We start from the raw sequence: 22706 nt of genomic DNA on the forward strand, positions 1-22706 counted from the left end.
GAGACCTTTCCTGTCTTACTGACGGCTGCATCATCAGTGCCTATCAAAATGATTGGAGCATAGTAATCTTTCCATAGCAACTGATGAATTAATGAACAAATGAATTAAAAGGAGGTTAATCTGTTCGGTTGGCGGAAAAGTGCCTTTGGTTTTTAAGTAAAAATAAAAGACACATTTTTCATTTTCACCAAGAACTTCATTGAACAACGTATTCACCCTTTTGTTCCACTACCTTCTGCCATTTTTCAGGCAACTTCATAATTCCATCTTCCCAAAACTTTTTATCTTTTTTGAGCAAAGAAATGTTCCAGGTGCCTTTTACAGTCTTCCAGGGAACTGAAAATTTTCCATTAAGAGAATTTTATAAAGAACGAAATAAATGGAAATCCAAAGGTGCAATGTTTGGTGAATACGGCGGATGAATCAGAACTTCCCAGCCAAGCTGTAACAGTTTTTGCCTAGTCATCAAAGAAACATGCAGTCTTGCGTTATCCTGATGGAAGATTATGCGTTTTCTGTTGACTAATTCTGGATGCTTTTCTTCGAGTGCTGCTTTCATTTGGTCTAATTGGGAGCAGCACTTGTTGGGATTAACCGTTTGGGTTCCCAGAAGGAGCTCATAGTAGAGGACGCCCTACCAACCCCACCATGTACACAACATCACCTTTGGATGAAGACCGGCCTTTGGTGTGGTTGGTGGTGGCTCATTTCTCTTGCCCCATGATCTCTTCTGCTTCACATTATTGTACAGTATCCACTTTTCATCACCCATGACAATTTGTTTCAAAAGCAGAACGTTTTCGTTACATTTCAGTAGGGAATTGCATGCGGAAATACGGTCAAGAAGGTTTTTTTCGCTTGACTTAGGTGGAACCCAAACATCAAAGCGACTCACATAACCAAGCTGGGGCAAGTGATTTTCAGCGCTTGATCTGGGTATTTTGAGGACGTCGGCTATCTCCCGTGTGGTATAACGCTGATTGTTCTCAACTAATGTCTCAATTTGATCGCTATAAACTTCAATTGGTCTACCCAACCCTGGAGCATCGTCCAGCGAGAAATCTCCAGCATGAAACTTCGCAAACCACTTTTGACACATTTGATCAGTCACAGCACCTTCTCCATACACTGCACAAATCTTTCGTTTCCTTTTTTTTCTCTGTTTTTACCTTTCTTGAAATAATAAAGCATAATATGCCGAAAATGTTGCTTTTTTTCTTCCATCTTCAATATTAAAATGGCTACACAAAAATTCACCAACTTTGAGAGAGGGGCATGGACATATATACACTACCAAACGTAAAATAGATAGCTAATGGGAAGCAGCCGCATAGCACAGGGGTATCAGCTCGGTGCTTTGTGACCACCTAGAGGGGTGGGATAGGGAGGGTGGGAGGCAGATGCAAGAGGGAGGGGATGTGGGGATATATGTATACGTATAGCTGATTCACTTTGTTATAAGGCAGAAACTAACACACCACTGTAAAGCAATTATACTCCAATAAAGATGTTAAAAAAAATTCACCAGCTTTGATAAGTCTTTTTTTAAATGCACACTGATAATGACTGCTGTCACAATACAATCTAAAAAAATTGTTTCACATGAAGTTAAAGACAACTAAGTGCTGCTAGAGCCATCTTACGGAAAAAAACGAACAAACATTTTGGCCAACCGAATAACTCCTTGATTTTGCTCGAATCCTTGATTTTGCTCGTGTTTGGGACCAAGTGACCACAGCTCCTCTTACCTCAGTCAGTTGGGTGAGCTTAAGCCATCTCTCCTTAACTGAATATCTGCTAGTGTAAGCCAAAGTGTCTTCACCAATTCACTCTCGGCCTCCAAAGTCTGGCTTTCATGGTTAATGCAAAAAAAAAAAAAAAAAAAAAAAACAGCACTGGGAAATTTAAGAAATTTATCTATGGAACACATTTTGTGTAATGATTTATGAGAAGTAGGTTCTGCCCATGTTTTAAATAAAATGAACACAGGGTGTTTGTAGGGGAAAGGCTGATGTGAGGAAGGTAAGTGGGTCCTAGTATTGTCACAGGGAACTGAGGCCAGACAGTCTGTTGATGGGGAAAATATGAGAGGCAAGAGACAAGAAAGAAGCCTGTCTATTGAAAAACACAGTCCATATCAGTAGATCAAAACAAATGTGGCCATATACGAAGAAAAATGGTTTCTGCTTTTATTTCCATAGTCACACACTAATTAAGTTTAAAATAATTATTATCATTATCAACAGCATTTACAAGATCATCTTCTATATGACTATTTGACTTATCCGAAAACCTGATTGTCTTGATTGTAGAGTTTTGTTTTGAATTTATTATACCAGATTTTTAGTAAGAAATATAAAACAACAGCCTTGTTATAATAAGCCTAAAAATACAGAGGTAGATAACAAGATAGAAATCTCCTACTTTAATTGCAATCCCCTGAGGTAACCAATATTAACAGTGTATCTTCATACATCTTCCTCTGTTCCTATGAACATACATGAACATATTTATATATACAGTGGGTGGTTGCTGGTTTTATAAAGATGTGAACAAATGAAATATATAACTTTTTTCATTTAATAATAGATTAGAGTCATCCTACCAGATAAATTCATATAGATTTACTTCAGACTTTTAAATCTAGAGTATGAATTTACTACCATTTATTCAACTGCTCCTCAAATGATATACATTTGGGTGATTTGAGGTTTTTCCACCACATATAATACTGCACTAAACACCCTTGTGATTGCACACTTTTAATTTTATCGCCATGAATATCTGAGCCCTGAAATCCAACCTTTCAAACGGTACTTCCTTCCCCCCATCCTCCCTGTCATTTGGAGAACAGAGCTGAAGGGAGACTAAAGATGAGCTGTGAAAGCCGGTAATTACTCCATACAGCACATGGCCAGCAGCCTCCTGCTACAATATTTACGTGATATTCCGTTGAGATGGCACTCTGCTCACGTGACCCAAATGCAGTTCTCACTCCACCAAGAACACAGCTGAATCCAAACTGCATTGGCAGCTTTGCACATGCTCCGTCTGGCCCTGTGAATCCTCACTCACCCATTGAGATTTCTTTTGGTTTAAAACAACACACCAGCTGCTGAGGCTCCGTTACCTCCAGTATTTTCCTGGCCCAGATCCAAGGCAGGTGGCCCTCTGTGAAAACCATTTTTCAAGGTTTGAGCTTTTTTTTTCTGTATTTGTTGGGGGATAGAGGGTGTATAATATTTACACGTGGGTATAACTGATGAGTGAGACCATAGGAAGTAACTCTTTTTCCTGTCAGGTATTACAGGAATAACATTTACCTATTTCCATCATTTGCCTTGACAAAGACCGGCAGCTCTAATGCACACTTAATTCTCAAACAGAGGTCTTGGCAAGGGATGCTGTAACTGACTGTTGTGTTGACTGTAACGTGTAAGCTGGTGTTTTCTCCTCTCTAGAGACCTGGATGCTTTTTGCCATTCTGATGGTAAATGATGAGACAAGCAACCATGGATTTCAGCACTCCATCTGTGTTTGATCAGCAAAAAGGTAAAAACGCTGCTTTAACTCACCCTTTGGTTCTTTGCATCTTTAGTCCAACGGTAGGGATTTGCAGTTGTACAGGGAGAGAGAGTAATGTGTGTGTGTGTCTGTGTGTGGGTGTGGGTGTGTGGGTGTGATGTGGGAAGAGGATTTCACATAGGAAACAAACCTGTTCTAAACATTCACTTCTCATTTGATAAGCATTTAGAAGGGAAAAATAAGCTTATGGTCTATTAGTCTTGCTAAAGTGCTCCTACCTACAAATTTTAAAAATTGGGTTTCAAGCACACCAGCTATTTCAGATAGTATCATCTTTATTCTCATTAGCTTTTTGTTCAAATCTTTAAAATATATACATTATAATAAGTAACATAAACCCAATATCTCATTGCTATAGTTTCATAAATATCTCTTGATTCCCTTCAGGAATATATGTTGCCAGGATTTATGCTGTAGTTGATATATTATCTCATCCGAGGTTGTGTAATGACTTATCACTATGTTATTATTTGCAATGAAAGGATATATCTTTCTTACTCATAATTCCCAGTGTGGAAGTAATTTTCCACACAAAACGATTGCTGTGAAATTGATCCATCCTTATAAAAAACATGTATTCAGACATTCCGTCTGTGCCTGTACATTTTGCATATGAAGTGTGTGCGTGTATGCATATATATATGTATATTACATATATACCTATGTGTAATTATGCATCTTTTCTCTAAGTACAGAAAATTTCCATTCTTTAAATGTAAGTAATATTTTAGAAGATTTTTTTTTTAAATATCTGATATCTAAACCACTTTCAATACCCTCTGAGTATTCCTCAGAATCCTAAGATCCTTTGGTCATTTACCTGTTTTGGCTACACCGTGAAAATGGTGGTCTGCAAAAGCCTCATTAAGAAAATTCATTGCTTCTTTCCTTTTCCCTTTTCCTGCTCTAGGCCATAGTGTGTTAACTACCTACCCTTCAAGCTACATCTGGTTTCATGGGTGAATTATTTCAGTTCAGTGCTTTGTCAAGTTACAGACTTACATTTAGATTTCTGAGTAACTACTGTGTGTGTGTGTGTGTGTGTGTGTGTGTGTGTGTGTGTATCTTCAGGATGTGCCAGTTTACACAGCATTGGGCTAGGAACACCATAGAGAAAGTGATTGTTACAGTTGTGCCCACCACATCCTTTGTACAGTTTGTATCACTGACGGCAATCAGCAAAAGTGAAAATATGCTTAGATCCAAAGACCTCATACGGGCTAAAAAATGACATTATTGAGCTATGCAATTCAAAGAGAAACACAATGGGTTTATTTTTTTAAGACTAATTTGAGGGAGCTAGAACTGACTGCAGAGCACTAGCCCCTCGTAATGAATCCATCTGTTCCAGTGTTGTGTCTCCTAACAGGACTGAGCCCAAAACATAGTTAAAGTATTAATTTATAATATTTATTTTCTTATAGCATCTTTCATGTGAGCAATTCACAGCTATTTCTCCACCCTAGACCTGATTCTTCCCCTTGTAAGTTAACCCTCTCCCTGACACCTCCATCTCTATTTTTCAGTCATTTCTCTCTAGCGGTGCTGTGGTATGGTGGAAATAGCCTGGGCGACGTAGGTTAGAATGGCAGAATAACTACGTCTTAGCTGTGTGATCTTAGCAAGTTACCTGACCTCTCTGGGCCTTAATTGCCTCAGCAGTAAAATAAAGGGAACGATGCTCACCTAGCAAGGTTGTTGTGAGAATCTAAAATAATGTACAAAAAGCACCTGTCACATTGCCTGATATGCATTAACTACTTTCAAACTGTGGCTGCTTTTGTTATTATCATTGCTGTTATAATTATTACCACCCGCGACCGTGAGTTCCTCAAATGTGAACGACTATTCACCTCTCTATCTCTAGCTTGAATTTAGCAGTCCTCAGAACAAATGAGGGTTTAGTTAAGGCCAGTTGACTATACTACATTAATTATTTTCTTTAGAACTCCAGGGTACCATTTAGAGCAACCCCTAGAACAACAGTTAACTAAATGATACCTGAATAGTTCTATTATCACATTAACCCTTCCACCTTCTTAAAAGCATGAAAGGCCATAATAGGTTTAGACCATTGCATAGATTCTAAATATCATATTGTTGGGCAAAACCATGGTGAAGTGACTTTCTCCTGAAAAGTTGAGTATGGGTAGGGCTTTAGTAGAGGATTTTCCTTGAATTCCTAATATCTGGGGAATCAAAACTCTAGTGTCCACTAGCTTTACATGCAGATGTTGACAAAAGACATTACATCTGGAAAGATCTTAGAAGTCTTGTAAGACTGCTGCGACGGCATCACCTTTATGGAATGTAGGCATCGGCATTCAGGTACGACTTTGTGTCCTATTTTATTTTGCCTTCAAGAGAAAAACACTATCAAAAACCAAGGAAGTCCATGGTGTTCTCCACAACTGGTTGGCATTTGACTACTTGTTTGAATTATGTATGGAAAGTCATTGACAGTGTGGATTGTTCCCGAGGTTGGCTTGATTTTTGTTTTTGTTTTTATTTTTGATTCTGAGCCATTGCATCCTCTATCAGCTGTTAATTCATCATGGGGGTGGGGGGAAGGAAATGTTGCATCGCTGTTCGTAAGCTTTTTTATTATTTTTTTATTATAATTATTAAAGACTTGGCTTTCTCCTTTCATCGCTGTGAGATTACAGATCTACCTGAATGAAATGTAACATTGAAAAGAGAAACTTGGCCACATATAAAAATCACCTAGGCAGTTTTTGAAAATCCTGATGCCTGGATTCCACCACTGGATATTCCAGTTGATTTGGTGAGGGGCATGGCCAGACAAAGCTCCTCAGGAAGTTCTAATGTACAACAAAGATTGAGAACCGCTCATTCCATCCATCCCCCTAAGGTCTCAGATGGGAAAAGTGAAGCGCTGAGAGGTTAAAATGGGGGCCAATTTATGATCATAACACACAGCTAATTAGTAACAGAGGGGACTGAGACCCAGGCGTTCACTATCCAGACAGCAGACTAAGAAGTTTCTTTCCAAGGGCAATCTCTGGTCTTAACAGCTATTTTGAGGTGGAGGTAGGGCTCAGGCAGCTCTGGCTTATGGTTGCCCAGAGAATGGTCAGCAATGTGCACTTGGAAACTATGATGAATAATGACCTTCAGTTTGGCTCAAACCAAAACCAGGTGGATTTGGTAAGTCTGAGTCCCTCCAATTGCATTTTTCTATTTTTCCCTTTAGCAGAGGTAATAAGACAACCCCATGCCAGAGGCTTGTGGACAGATGGACATTTGCTCTAGTCCTGTCTCAGTCCTCATCCCAGTTGCACGGACTTGGACAAACTGGTTGATCTTCTCATCTGTGAAATGTGGATAATATTATACATTCACAGCGTTGCTAGGAGGCTTAAAGATTGCATTATCTTCCTGGCCAAGAGGATTCGGGCCGTGTCTCTGGCTTGCCCTGTGAAGCTGTGAGGGAGGAAGCCTGGGTCTTCAGAGCTCTCCACTCCGGCTTTATGCTTCTTACTTTCACCACGGCAACATCTCTCTGGTCCCACGTGTTCTCCCTGGCTGTCTTCCCTCTCAAAGCCCACACGCAGGAAAGGACCCGTAGTAAAATCATTTACTACAGAACACAGAGGTTCCTACTGAAGTTGAGACTTCAGTTATGTAACCAAAGATCCCTGCATGAGGAGGAACCCAGGCCTCAGAGAGAAAATAGAAACGACGAGGGAGGTCCCAAGGGCCTCACCCAGCCTAGCCCTGCCCCAGCTCTGTAAGAAGGGTTTGAGGAAGCTGAGCAGTGTGTCTGCAGGCACCTCTGGGGGGGTGTGGCCCACCCTCACAGGTTTTTCTCTGGTAGAGCTGTTGTGAGATTGCGAGGAGGGGCTCGGCCCTCCAGCCCAGATTTATACAGAGCATCCTGTCCTAGGGCTGCTCTAACAAATTACCGTAAACTGAGTGGCTTCAGACAAGAGAAATGCAATCTCTCACAGGTCTGGAAGCCAGAAGTATGAAGTCAAGATGTCAGGGCGTGTGCTCCTCCGAGGGCTCTAGGAAAGAGTCCTTCCTTGTCTCCTCCAGCTTCTAACTGCCGTGGTGGCTTCATCACCCCAGTCCGCCTCCATCTTCACGTGGCCTTTTCCTCTGCATGTGCGTCTAAGAACTCCCTCTGCCTCTCTCTTATAACAATACCTGTGCTTGCATTTAGGGCCCACCCAGATACGCCAGGATAAACTTCTACTCTCAAAATCCTTAACTCAATCTTTCAACATGTGAGGTGACATGCACTCTTTTGCCATATGAGCTCATAGTCACAGGTCCCAGGGACCAGGACATGGATATACCTTCAAGGCCACCATTCAGCCTGCTACTTGGCATGAAAAAAGGTCATATCTCAAGTTCCTTCTCAGAGGTATACAGCCTCATTGCTGGGTTTTTGGTAAAATCCATTCTCATTTAAGTCAGAAGAAAGGTTGGCATTTGGGAGGTGGGATGGAAAGGGCATAAGATAAAATGGCAAAACTGAGGTTCAAGCCTAAACCTGCCTGACTTCAAAACCCATCTTTTTTCTACTGCAATACTCTTCCTTGATCAGCCATACATTTTAATGAAGAAATAAGACATTAACAAGAATTTAAATTAATGAGGCATATATTTTTACAATCAATCTGTTATCCCTTGTATTGTGGATTTTTAAAGCTCCCACATGCAGATGTGCTGCTTTTAATTTCCAACTTTCCATCCAAAATGGGAACGCCAAACAAAAAGAATTTAGAGTGCGCAGATATGCACTTCGCTGAAAAAACAAAAGTTAAAATTCTGATGTGACAAAGGAAGAATGCCTCCAAAGGAAGAATAAGCAAATTTTCAAAGGGGTTTGGGAAGAAAGTAGAGAAAAGGCAGGCAAAGGAGACAGGAAAGAGAGGGGATGATTTGGGCTCAGATGATTTTAGGCACAGACCTTGAATGGGATGAAACCCAGGAACACTGAGGAGAATTCTTTGATTGATTTTCAGATTGATGGTCCAGATACAGGAAGATTAGCTGGCAGGTGACCATTCCAGAGGTTCAGAAGCAGATTATCTGCTGCCGGTGGGAAAATGCTCAGCCTTCTCCCTCTCTTGGTCAAGAAAGAGGAACAGAGGGAAGAAGTAACAGGAGAAGAATTCCTTTGGCAGTTTTCTTGCGCACTCAAGACCTAACCCGGGCAAACACGTCGCCTGGAAGCCTGCCCCTCCCCCTCCCCTGCCTCCTTCTTTGCCCTCTTTCCAGCACACAGGAACTTCCCTTCCATCAGCCAGCTCCTGAGAAAGGTTGTGACACATCAATCCACTCCCAGCCCCTCTTCTGGACCTAACTAGAGGGAAGCCCCTGACTGATCTTATCCAATTACCATTCACTGGCTTAGAGAACCATGAAACCGGAAGTGATTCAGTGGATTGGGGTTGAGGGGAGTGGTGTCGTTGTCAGCATTCTCCACCATAGGACAACTACAGTGTCCTCGGGAATGGGGCCTCTTGCCTGACTATGCATCGCAAGAAGGAGAATCTGGGAGTGGTACACAGAGGGAATGAAGGCCCACCTGGTGAGCCAGGTCTCCTGAATCAACCCTGATGTTATGTCCCACAACTTGGCTAGATCAACTTCAGAAGGCAAGTCCTCAGCTTAGCCCCTTGTCTGGAAGTCAGCTGGGTCGCCACACTGAGCTTTTCCTACCATCTCTATTCATTAACTCCATATGTCTTTAGTAATTATTAAACAACTGTGTTGATTAACTGATATCCATAGATTTTCCCTTTGAGGCAACCATTTGGATGCAAGGATATTTTAATGGAGCCTAAAGGAAGAACCACTAAACTTGTAGCTATTTTTCTTCCCAAACAAGTAGAAAAACAAACCTCTCACCCATCCGCAAATATAGGACAAGGTGAGGAGGTAAGGGTCTAGATGCACTGAGGCCCAAGGTTGGTGTAAAAGATGGGTATGGGCTAGACACCGTATTGCAGAAAGACCACATCCACCCAGGAGTCATGTTTAGCACACTTGTAAGCCTAATAAATAGGTCCGTGTGCTTAATAAGGGCCCTAAATTTGTTTTCTCTATGTAAAATTTTTAAATGTCAGTTGCTTATTGATGAGGCCACTCTTGTTTTCTTGGGTCCATTGGGGGAAGAAGTGAAGGGACAATGTTCCAGTCTACATGGGAACTATTTCCCTTTCTAAAAGTATCCTCAGAACTTAAAAATACACACATATAACATTTAATAGCATTCTAATGCTTTTTTAACTTTTTGTTAGAAAATAATTTCAAACTTAAGGAAACATTGTAAGATCGGTATAAAGAACACTGTCTTTTACCCAGATTCACCTGTTAACCTTTTACCCCATTTGCTTTATTGTTAGCTCTTTCTCTGTGTCCATCTCTACATCTCTTTGTGTCTCTCTGTTTCTCTCTCTCTCTCTCTGCCTCTTTCTCTATATGTATGTATGTATATGCTTATTTGTGTTTGTGTGTGTATACATGTGTATGTACTTTTATCTCATCTGCCTGCATTCCAATTTTGTCTATTGATCCAATAATGTCTTTTATAGCATTTTACCCCCAGTACAGGATCCAGTCTAGGATTAGGTACTACATTTAGTTATCAGGCCTCTTTAGTCTCCTTTAACCTGGAACATTTCTTTAGACTTTCTCTGTCTTTTATGACATTGACATTTTTGAACTTACAGTCTCTCTCTTTTTTTAATACCAAGTTCCTCCTTATGGGTTTGTCTGACGCTCCCTCACAACTAGGTTTAGATTATGCATTCCCAGCCAGAACACCACATGGGCGATGTATCCATCTCAGGTTATCACAATATGGTTTAAATTCTTTTGGATGGTAATTTGATGTTACAGGTGTTGCACTATTAGATATCAACTGGTTCTTACAGAGTTTTTTAAGTACTGGGGTTTCTTTCTAAATGTAAAATTAGCATCACCTTCTTCAAAATATTCAAGCAACATAAAAAAGAATTCAGTATAGAAAGTGTTGTATTCTCTTAACTAGCAAAGGGCTCTGTTCTTCAGAGTCTCTTAGCCCCAGCCTGTTCCCAGCTTCTCGGCTGCCAAGATAAACCCTAGCAACTCAACCTCCACGCGGGGATGGGGAGTAGCTTCCAAATGGAGACAGAGGAGATCAGGCCAAGAATATTAACCAGTAGTAATAATCAGAAGAAGAGCAATAACTCTGGTTTATTAAGCAGCTCCCATTTATTAAACCAGACACTGTGCAAAACTTTCACTCCTATCATCTCACTGGATCCTCAACACAGCCTGTGAGATAGATTCCTTTTCTAGTCCATCTGAGGTTACATGACTTATCCAAGGCCACACAGGACAAAGGCAAAGCTCCCATTTTTAACTCTGCTTTCTGACCCCCAAGCCTTCCTCACACTCTTGTTCACCATGAAGTTATACTTTTTGGATTCTTATAACCCACCTCATCAATCCCTTCATGACTCCTAGCACAAAAGAAAATAAAGGTGATGGCAGCTAGGTTTGCTCAAGGCTCCCCAGGGCTGAGCTTCCATTTGCAATGAGTTCTGCCCAGTAGGCTCAGCTTAGTGACAGGCCGACCTCTTCCATGGTAGGAGTGGATCCAGTCTCCATAGCAACCTGCCTTTAGAGCAAAGAAAGACACCAGAATCCTAAGAGGAGGAGGAGGCGGCTAAAAGGGTAGAATTCACTGGAATTGGACCCGTGGAACTGATGTGATGGGAATTGGGAATTTGTAAGGTCAGGTCTTGGCTTCCACCCCAGAAGCTTCTGAAGCCAGGTTCTTTATCATTTTCCTACTCAACCTGTTTGTTCTGTGCAGCAACACGTTAACATTTCTCCAAGAGACATTTCAGAGGGCCCGGACCCTGTAATCAAGGTCACAAATAAATAGCAATTGATAAAGAGGAAAGAGAATTATTTTAACCTTGACATCCTAAGCTTTGATCCTGGGTGACCCCAAGATCATTCCTCTGTTCTCTAACTCACAACAGTAAATCAGAACACAGTTTGGTGTTCAAAAAACAACAACAAAAACACCTTACTTTTAAGAATCATGAGAGGAACACCTGAAATTCATCTGAAGTGACATTTTTATCCTTCTTACTTAGTGCTATTCAAGTCAGCTGACTCAGCATGACGACTACACAGAGGTCTGGGGATGGGCTCGCAGCTGTCTGCTCTCAGGTGGTCACTGCAGAAACGGGTCCAGATCCTGGAAGTGTTTTGTCTTAGAATAGTAGTAACTTGTAGAATTGAAAGGAACTCAGTGAATGTGTAATCCAGCTCCCTCACTTTTTACATGTGAACGCTGAAACAGAGGGGTTAGCAGTGGTACAGTGTACTGGACTGTAATGGCCACTGGAGTCAAACCAAACAATTCAAGTCCCAGTGCTGCCACTCTTTTTACCGACCCTTTCCAGTCAGGCCCCAGCAACGGTCCTTCTGCCGGTGTCATTGGAGCCAACAGAATGAGCCTGAGTTTGTTTCAGAAGTAAAGGCGAGTTTTCTTCTTTGCTCAAAGAATGGAGAAACGTGAGCTCACTCTCTAGAGGAAACGGGGTCCCTATAGGCTGTGGGCGGGGCTGCTTTATAGGATCTCCTTGGGGGGGGGCGGGGGCGGGGGCGGAGCTCTCCCCAGCCGTACTGCTAAGGCTCCAGAGCGCAGGGCCCGGAGCAGCGTCTCTGGCCACGGCCCGCGGCCATCTTGAATTGAGGTGGCGTGTGGAGCAGCGCTTCTGCCCACGCCCAGAGCTGAGGTGTGTCGCACGGGCGCATCACCCAAGGAGGAGCCCTGGTCTGAAGTGCCAAGTACCAGTACGAGGCCTCTGCACACGGCTCCCTGTGAGCAAGTGAAACCAGACTAATCACAAAGGAAAAAGAAAAAAGGTTAGACTGTATTTTATTACCCAGATTCTATTTTTCCATGAATTGTTAGTGGGCTATGCTGGTGACACTTACTGTGTGACCCAGCTGTTTAACATCTCTATGCCTCACTTTCCTACCTTGTAAATTAAGATGGTGCTATTACAAAGGATTGTTTATAAAGATTGAATTAAGGAATACATGCAAAGTACCTGCAACCACTGCTGGCCCATAGTAACCACTCAGTAACTGCTAGAGGGTGTTATGGGTTTGTTATAAAGATGGTTATAACAATCTTCAGAGGATTGTTAGAAAGACTCAAAGACATAATACATACAAAGCACTTGGAACCATGCCTGGCCCAGAGTAACCACTTAACAAGTGGTAGTGATTCTTATAGATGACTTACCTAAGGTCATATGGACAACCGGTCTTCCCTGGTCAAGAGAACATCCATCCTTCAAGTTACCTCCCCCTCTGTAATGAATTCACAGCATAGCACTCCTTTTTAAAATTTTATTTTTTTAATTTTTTATATAATTTTTAAAGGTTAATTTCCATTTACGGTTATTACAAAATATTGTCTATATTCCCCATGTGTACAGTATATCCTTGAGCCTATCTTATATCCAATAGTTTGTACCTCCTACTGCCCCCTTCCTCCCTACCACCACCCACTGTTAATCACTAGTTTGTTCTCTATATCTGTGAGTCTGCTTCTTTTTTGTTGTATTCACTAGTTTGTTGTATTTTTTAGATTCCACATATAAGTGATATCATACAGTCTTTCTCTGTCTGACTTATTTCACTTAGCATAAGGCTCTCCAACTCATCCATGTTGCTGCAAATGTCAACATTTCATTCCTTTTTATGGCTGAGTAGTATTCCATTGTATATATACACCACATCTTCTTTATCCATTCATCTATTGACAGACACTTAGGTTGCTTCTGTATCTTGGCAATTGTAAATAATGCTGCTATGAACATCGGGGTACATGTAGCTTTTTGAATTAGTGTTTTTGTTATATTCAGATATAAACCCAGGAGTGGAATTGCTCAGTCGTATGGTAACCCTGTTTTTAGTTTTTTGAGAAACCTCCATACTGTTTTCCACAGTGGCTGCACCAATTTACATTCCCACCAACAGTGTAGGTGGGTCTCCTTTTCTCTACATCCTTGACAACATTTGTTACTTGTGTTCTTTTTGACGATGGCCATTCTGGCAGGTGTGAGGTGATGTCTCATTGTGGTTTTGATTTGCATTCCCTGATGATTAGCGATGTTGAGCATCTTTTGTGTGTGTGTGTGTGTGTGTGTGTGTGTGTGCGCGTGCGCGCAATTGCTTTTATAAACAAATTTTAGGCTGGAGTAAGGAGCTCCTAGTTCATCATGTTGGAGATTGTCCTTGCTGCTATAGGCTGTTGAAGTGTGCCTCCCTTATGATCTGGTTGATGTGGGAATAAGGACCTTGGCATACCACATACTCCTCATATAAGGACTGAGGGGTACTCTTGTTGAGTTCAGCAGTGATCTGGTTTAAGCTGCTTTCTGATACAATTACTGTTTCTGGGGAATTAACACTGTTGCTCCTGTCATTATCATTGCATGCACACACTTTCGTTCCTCTTAGTGGTTCCTTCCTTATGGTGTTTCACTGCATCCTGAGATTCCTGAAAAACAGGGTTTCTCTTACTCCTTTTGGACTGGGGAGAATGGTGATTGTCCTCTTTATTATCATTCCTTCTTCTTTTCTGCTTATTGTTCAGTGACTGTGTTTCTAATTCCAACGGCATGTCAGTAATTGGGTCTACATTCATATTTAGGACAGAGAATACATTAGTACTGGCTGAAGTGGCCCTGGCAGTATTGGCCGAAGAAGCAAAGCAGGATGATGGTGAGGACCGGAGATGGACCAGTACAGGCCAAAGTTGCCCTGTAAAAACATTCTGGCATGGCATACCTCCCTAGTCCTGGCCCCAAAACCCTAGAAACCTTGAGTATCTTTTCATGTACCTGTTGGCCATCTGCATTTCCTTTTTGGAAAAATGTCTATTCAGTTCTTCTGCTCTTTTTCTTTTTTTGGCTGCGTTGGGTCTTCATTGCTGCGTGTGGCCTTTCTCTATTTGTAGTGAGCGGGGGCTACTCTTCATTGTGGTGCTTCTAGTGGCTTCTCTCATTGCAGAGCACAGGCTCTAGGCACTTGGGCTTCAGTAGTTGTGGCACGTGGGCTTAGTTGCTCCGCAGCATGCGGAATCTTCCCGGACCAGGGCTCGAACCCGTGTCCCCTGCATTGGCAGGCGGATTCTTAACCACTGCGCCACCAAGGATGTCCCTTCTGCCCAGTTTTTAATCAGTTTTTTTTATGTTGAGTTATATGAACTATTTATATATGTTGGATATTAATCCTTTATCAGTCATATCATTTGCAAATATTTTCTCCCATTCAGTAGATTGTCTTTGTCGATGGTTTCCTTTGCTGTGCAAAGCTTTGGAGTTTAATTAGGTCCCATTTGTTTATTTTTGCTTTTATTTCCTTTACTTTAAGAGACAGATCCAAAAAAATATTGCTGTGATTTATGTCACAGCAATATATGCCTGTGTTTTCCTCTAGGAGTTTTATAGTAGCCGGTCTCACATTTAGGTCTTTAATCCATTTTGAGTTTACTTTTGTATATGGTGTTAGAGAATGTTCTGATTTCATTCTTCTACATGTGGCTGTCCAGTTTTCCCAGCACCACTTATTGAAGAGACTGTCTTTTCTCCATTGTATATTCTTGCCTCCTTTGTCATAGATTAATTGACCATAAGTGTCTGGGTTAATTTCTGAGCTCTGTGTTCTTTTTTTTTTTTTTTGGCTGCATTGGGTCTTTGTTGCTGCCTGCGGGCTTTCTCTAGTTGCAATGACCGGGGGCTAATCTTGGTTGCGGTGCACAGGCTTCTCATTGCAGTGGCTTCTCTTGTTGCGGAGCATGGGCGCTAGGCGTGCGGGCTTCAATAGTTGTGGCACGCGGGCTCAATAGTTGTGGCTCACGGGCTCTAGAACACAGGCTTAGTAGTTGTGGTGCATGGGCTTAGTTGCTCCACGGCATGTGGGATCTTCCCAGACCAGGGCTCAAACCCATGTGCCCTGCATTGGCAAGTGGATTCTTAACAACTGCGCCACCAGGGAAGTCCCATCTGGGCTCTATATTCTGTTCCATTGATCTAGGTGTCTGTTTTTGATAGCACTGCTTTTTGTTTGGAAATTGGAAGGGGCAGAATTTGCCTAGCAAGAAAACCACATCAGAAAGAAAATAATTCCCAGAAAAGCTCACAGGTCTTGGAGTACTTCTGCTTTCCCTTTCCTCTTTTTCTGGAGTTCTATCCTCTCAGTCTAAGACTTGCCTTCTAGATATAACTCATCCCATTGTTTAAAAGCCAGCCTACCTGTTAGCTTCCACTTTCCATGCTGGTGCCAGGCAGGTTTCTAGACTTTCTCTGCTGTTCTAGGAATCGATCTAGTCTTGAAGCACAATCTTACTTTTTAAGTTATTATAGTTTCATAATGTTTTATGATTTGATAGAGAAATCCTCCTTCAATACTTTTTTCAATTTTTTTTGGTGTTTTTTTTTCAATTTTTTTTTGTTTGTTTCCCTCTTTTTTTTTGTTTTTGCTTTTGGTGTAGTAATACATTCACACAATTTCAAGGTATAAAACAATATACAGTGAAAAATCTCCCTTCACACCAACCTCTCCAGCCATCCAAATCCCCTCCTGGAAGCAAAACAATGTAAGCAGTTTCTTATATATCCTTACAAAGAGATTCTGTGTATAGATAAGCAAATACTTAAGTATATTCTTTTTATTCTTCTTTAAAGCATAAATTTATCCATTTGTTTTTACAAATGAAAGTCAATATCATTTTTCTGAGCCCACCCCCCCAAAAAAACTGTTGGAACTTTCCCTGAAATGACATTAAACTTAAAAATGAATCTGTATAATAATTAAAATTAGTTATACTATTTAGTTCTCCTATCTGGAAATGTATCTCCTATCTGGAAGATACATGGCATGTATCTTCATGAATCCAACTCTTTTCTTAGTTCCTTATTTAGATTCTGAATATTTATTACTGGGTATTTTATATTTTCATTTTAGTGAGTTACTTTCAATGTAAGGAGGAGTTAGTTTCCTCATATTATTTAATATAGAAGAACTATTTAGTTTCATATTTATTTTTAAATCTGGCTAACTTATTAATTCTAATGGTTCTCTGGTTAATTCTCTTGTGCCATCCTGGTGCACAGGATGAAACCAGATGGACTGGTTTCAGATCCTGCTCTGCCATTTAATAGCTGTACAACTTAGGGGAAATTATTAAACCTCTCTGTGCTTCAATTCCCTCATCTGTAAATAGGGTAAAGATACTACCTACTTCATAAAATTGTTGAAATAAATAAATAGCTTAATTCAAAGGAAACTATTAGGACAGTGCAAAGAACATGAGTAAAAGTTAGCTTTGATTAAACTTTGATAATTTTGCTCTTTATGATTATTATCTCATTTCTTTTTGCTTCATATATTACTGCATTAAATACAATTTGTCTTCTTTCTTTCCCGATTTTTTCACTATTAGGTGTGGTGTTTGAAATTGATTAGAAATAAGTGTAGTTAATCATACTGATAATGAAATCTTTTATTCCTAGTTGTTAAGCTTTTTTAAGGAACAGATATCAAATTTTATTAAATGCCTTTCTATTCTTTATTCATACAATCATATATTTCTCCTTTTTTTTTTTTTTTTTTTAAATTTTTTTTCTTTTTTAGATGTTGGGGGTAGGAGTTTATTAATTAATTAATTTATTTTTGCTGTGTTGGGTTTTCGTTTCTGTGCAAGGGCTTTCTCTAGTTGTGGCAAGCGGGGGCCACTCTTCATTGCGGTGCGCGGGCCTCTCACTATCGCAGCCTCTCTTGTTGCGAAGCACAGGCTCCAGACGCGCAGGCTCAGTAGTTGTGGCTCACGGGCCTAGTTGCTCCGCGGCATGTGGGATCCTCCCAGACCAGGGCTCGAACCCGTGTCTCCTGCATTAGCAGGCAGATTCTCAACCACTGCGCCACCAGGGAAGCCCCTATATTTCTCCTTTGTTCTACTGATGTGATATATTTTATTAATAGACACCGGAAAATCAAAACATCTATATTCTAGAATAAACTCTGTTCAGTCATGGTGTATTATTCTTTCAACATCCAACTTAATCTGATCTCGCAGAATTTAATTTAAAGCTTAAAACTCTGAGTTTACAAATTGGGTCCATCTATAGGTGCCTATATGCACATGTCTTTAGCAGTTTATGCTAGCCTTAGAAAATAAATTAGAAAAATTTCATTCTCTTTCTGTGCTTCAGTATGAGAACTATTTGTTCCTTGGATATTTGACATTTATCTTAATATTTTAAAAGAATTCGCTCAACCTCATATTAGAATCCTTATGCTATTACCACTAACTTTAATTCTCTCCTTGGTGTACAAACAGCTCCTCATAGATGCATTCCCAATTTTCAGTTAATGTGTAGATTTTATTTTCGCTACAAGTGAGTATAAACTCTAGCACAATGATGTCTCTCCAGCAGAATGCTGAGCTGCATAGCTTGTGGAGAGTAGGATATAGGCTGCTGTGAGTAAGAGAGAATGGAATGTGGAATATTGTTCAGCACCAAGAAAGGCCACAGGTTCACTGGAATATATGAGGGCTTCGCCACCTGAGTGAATGGGCAGCGATAGACAGTAGTGCACATTGGTCAGAGGGTTGAATCTGAGGCGTCACAGCCTGCAGCCTTATCTGAGTTTCACCACTTACTAACTGTGTGACTTTGAGTAAGTCACTTTCCTGCCTCAGTTTCCCCATCCATAAAGTGGGAATAATTCTCATAAGGTGAGAATTAAATGAGTTGATTTCTAGAAAAGGTTTAGCACAGTACCTGGTGCATAATAAGCATGGCATAATTGTTGACCATAATTATGATTGTTATTCAGACAGTGACAGAGACCCCCCAGAACAGTGGATGCTTTCATAGCTACTGGGAGACATTGTTGTGCCGTCAAAATGGTTCTATCGAACTTTTTGCTAACTTTAGGATTGTTCTGAGTTTAATTCCTTCAAATATGCTACCAAAAATTCTAGAATTCAAAACTGTGCAGGAAACACAAAAAAGCTAAGAACGCTGAGTATAGACAGACCACAAGACTCTTCGGAATGTGATTGAGATGCACTTTGGCCACATTCCCACATTCATGCGTATACCGCTGCAGAGAAGTTAGTTCTGGGATCCATGCTTTCCAAGCCACAGTTCCAGTGAATGGGCTGTAGGAGGAGCCTCCTCCAAGGTGTTATTGAGTTAGTACTATATGATAAGGTTGCCCTTACAAATTAGTGAAGAAAGAATTATACAATATTTGGGGGGGAAAAAGTAATTGTGGCATACAAATATAAAGTTTAAAATTTCCATATTAATTACAGCTAAATGTTAACACATAAGTATAAGGTTCCATGGGCAATGAATCATAAGTGCAATATCCATAGATTTTGTTGGTTTATTTTTCAAAAACCAACAAAACAAACTGAGAACTTAAGTGGCAAACAGGGAAAAATAACTGCAGCATAGATAGCAGATGAAGAGTTAGTGTCCTTAATGTATATAGAGCTCTTTCAAATCCATTAGATAACGACAAATGCCTTGAAATAATATGTAAAGGATACCAACAAGTAATTCATGAAATGGCCATAAACATGTGAAAAAACTTCTCTCTTAGGAATAATAAAAGAAATGACCATTGGAAATGATATACTCTTTTCCTTCTTTCACATCAGCATTATTTTTTAAAAAACAATAAATCACAGTGTCATTAAGAATGAGGTAAATGTATGCTCTCAAGCCCTGCTTGGGGAGGGTGTGTTGGGTCAACCTTTCTGGAGGGCAATTTGACAAAGAGTCAAATCTATTCATTCCCAAGTTCATTTCTAGGAATGTGTCCAAAGGAAATAAAGATGCACAGAAATGCATATATGCAAGAATGTTATAGCATTATTTGGAATAGCTACAGAATTAATAATTCCTCCCAAAAGAGAAACAATTTAAATGTTCAATAGTAAGAGAATGATTAAATCAATTGTGCTAATTCCAATCAATGGGATTTTATGCCACATTTTATAAATAACATTTTCAAATCTTACCTTATGGCATAGGAAAATATTTGTGATCCAATATTAAATGTTTGAAAAAGAGCAACAATCAAAATTATATGTACAGCATGATCTTTTTTTTGTAAAATGTAACTCCAGCACCATGCTAAGAACTATTAGTCACTGGTTGTTACAATATTAAAATACCTCTGTATCCTCAGATCAATAGAGATTATTCCAGCCATTCCCCAGGAACATACACAGCCCACAGTCCAGCAGCTAAAAAGTTATCAACCCTGCTCCAGCTGTTAGGCCTGCCTCCAGTCTGATGGGGGACCTGACAAGCCAGTCATTAGATCCTTTTAATATTACCCTTCATCTGGTCCTTTTTTGTGGGAGGGGAATTTGGAGTGGGAGGAGAAACAGAGATTCACTTAATAAATGAGTAGCAAAATGGCCTTAGTGTTAGCCAAACTCACATTAGATCTCAGAAAATTTCAGTCATTTTCTTCAAGTTCTATGATTGTATTCTCATCCACAGAAGATCACAGTGTGGGAGATTTGAGATTTGCATTGCCAGCTTGGTCAATGAATCCTGCCCCACCAGCAGCCACTGCCCCCAAGCTTCAGCCACAGGCAGGAGTCCACTGTCCTAGGGCGCTACCCACCCCAAGCTACAGCACCTTCCAGAACTCTCTCCCTCCTGTTCTATGCCTCCTGACCTCACAGCTTTTTGCACCTTTTAACCATTATGCTTGCTCCTTAGGAACTGGCCTTCTCTTTTATACAGCCTTTGGGTTGGGTTACCACTTATTTTCAGCCATGTCCATTTTGAGTGCAGGATAGGGGACAGGAGACAGTTTAGATTTTAGAGGGGGAAGATGGAAAGGGCAGAGGCTCACAACTGCACATTCTGAAGCAACTAGATCTTTCAGGTTTCCAAGCTTCCCCTCCTGCTAGCACTTCTCCCCACTCCCATATTTACATTACACAGGCAGGTGGTGGAATGAGGGCTCCAGGATGGGTGGGAAACAAGCCTATAAATCAAGCATATACAACATACCAGCATCTTAATAGTGATTATCTTTGAGTGTATATTTTCCTCTTATCTGTATCTTCATAATTTTTGTAATCCAAAATGAAATAACATATGAAATGACAGATCAATTAAATCAAAATATCTGGGGTTAGCACTTAGGTATCAGGGTTTTTTTTTGTTTTGGTTTTTGTTTTTTATCTCCCCAGATGGTTCTAATGTTTAGCCAGTGTTGAGACCCAGGGATGTAGTCAACCATATTTTACAAAATAGAGAACGGAACCCAGAGTGGTTCATAGTAATACACTTGGCTAATATTTCTGTTGTTCAAAAAGAAAGTTCTTTATGAGATTAAGATTTAATTGAGAAGTCATCTCTGTTGTCACCTTTTGTTTTTTGCCTTTTTTAAATTGAAGTCTAGTTGATTTACAATGTTGTGTTCATTTCTGCTGCACAGCAAAGAGACTCAGTTATACATACATACACATTCTTTTCTATATTCTTTTCCATTATGGTTTATCTCAGGATATTGAATATAGTTCCCTGTGCTATACAGTAGGACCTTGTTGTTATCCATTCTGTATGTAATAGGTTACATCCACTAACCCCAAACTCCCAGTCCATCCCTGCCCCTCTCCCTCACCCCCCTTGGCAACCACAAGTGTGTTCTCTATGTCTGTGAGTCTGTTTCTGTTTTGTAGGTAAGTTCATTTGTGTCATATTTTAGATTCCACATATAAGTAATATCATATGGTATTTGTCTTTCTCTTTCTGACTTACTTCACTTAGTGTGATAATCTCTAGTTGCATCTGTGTTGCTGCAAATGGCATCTTTATCCATTTAGGTTGTTTCCATGTCTTGGCTATTGTGAAAAGTGCTGCTGTGAACATAGGGGTGAATATATCTTTTTGAATTATAGTTTTGTCCAGATATATGCCCAGGAGTGGGATTGTTGGATCCTATGGTAATTCTATGTTTAGTTTTCTGAGGAACCTCCATACTGTTTTCCATAGTGGCTCCACCAATTGACATTCCCACCAACAGTATAGGAGGTTTTCCTTTTCTCCACACCCTCTCCCACAATTGTTAGTTGTAGACTTTTTAATGATGGTCATTCTGATCAGTGTGAGGTGGTACCTCATAGTTTTGATTTGCATTTCTCCAATAATTAGCGATGTTGAGCATATTTTCATGTGCCTATTGGCCATCTGTATGTCTTCTTCAGAGAAATGTCTATTTAGGTCTTCAGCCCACTTTTTGGTTGTTTGTTTTTTTGTTGTTGAGTTGTGTGAGCTCTTTGTATATTTTGGAAATTAAGCCCTTGTCGGTTGCACTGTTCGCAAATACGTTCTCCCATTCCGTAGGTTGTCTTCTCATTTTGTTTATGGTTTCCTTTGCTGTGTTGTCACTGTTTTAGACCTCACAATATTACATACTCACAGCTCTGATGATACAGTTTAAATCAGCCTCACTTAACCATATATCCATAATCTATGAGAGTTGAGGGAAGCTATTCATTTACTTCAACTCTACTTGAAATGCTAGTGATATGCCTTATGAAATTATTTAAAGGAACAGAAGACTCCTTCTTCTATCACTTTTCCTAATTCTATTCCCAAGGATTGGAAAGAATGAGACTTCATTTCGTATATGTACTCTTCAATCTGCCAGTTGGAAAAGAATATGCTAATTAAATCAATAAACATATTTATCAAGTATCTACAATGTATCCAACACTACTCTAACTTCTACTATCTAATGTTCAAGATTTTTTTTTCTGCAAAAAAAGCAAAGCCATACTGCCAAAATTCTAGTGGGGTCATGTGAAGGGTGATTATTCACCAGGTTGGGTTTTATTCTGTACCTTTTATAAAGCAACAACTCCAATATAGTAAGAAGGGATTCCATTTCCATTACCTTAAGGAACCCATGAGACAGTCATGAAGAGGGAGAAAACACAGTCAAGACAATGAAGACAGCCATGGAAGCCCAGGTGACAGGATGACTACAAAAGGAGAGATGCAAATCTAAAGGACTACAGA

General features: G+C 40.2%; 1 protein-coding gene and 1 pseudogene across 2 annotated transcripts in view; one reads left to right on the top strand and one right to left on the bottom strand.

The window, feature by feature from the left end:
• Positions 1-3040: 3040 nt before the first annotated feature.
• The window catches only part of ANKRD55 (ankyrin repeat domain 55), a 103853-nt gene continuing 84187 nt past the window's right edge, over positions 3041-22706 (top strand). The window contains exons 1-2 of one of the 2 annotated variants that reach the window (XM_007469265.1): positions 3041-3159; positions 3462-3552. In XM_007469265.1, the coding sequence (XP_007469327.1) occupies positions 3495-3552 (58 nt within the window). In that variant the 5' untranslated portion in view covers positions 3041-3159; positions 3462-3494. Of the gene's footprint in view, positions 3160-3461; positions 3553-22706 lie in introns of those variants that run through there. The other variant, XM_007469266.1, reaches the window with a different exon arrangement.
• LOC103081013 (protein FAM104A-like) lies at positions 13855-14260 on the bottom strand (annotated as a pseudogene).

This window comes from Lipotes vexillifer, unplaced genomic scaffold, assembly GCF_000442215.2.
Source record: "Lipotes vexillifer unplaced genomic scaffold, Lipotes_vexillifer_v1.1 scaffold810, whole genome shotgun sequence".
In the NCBI taxonomy this organism is placed as follows: domain Eukaryota; kingdom Metazoa; phylum Chordata; class Mammalia; order Artiodactyla; family Lipotidae; genus Lipotes; species Lipotes vexillifer.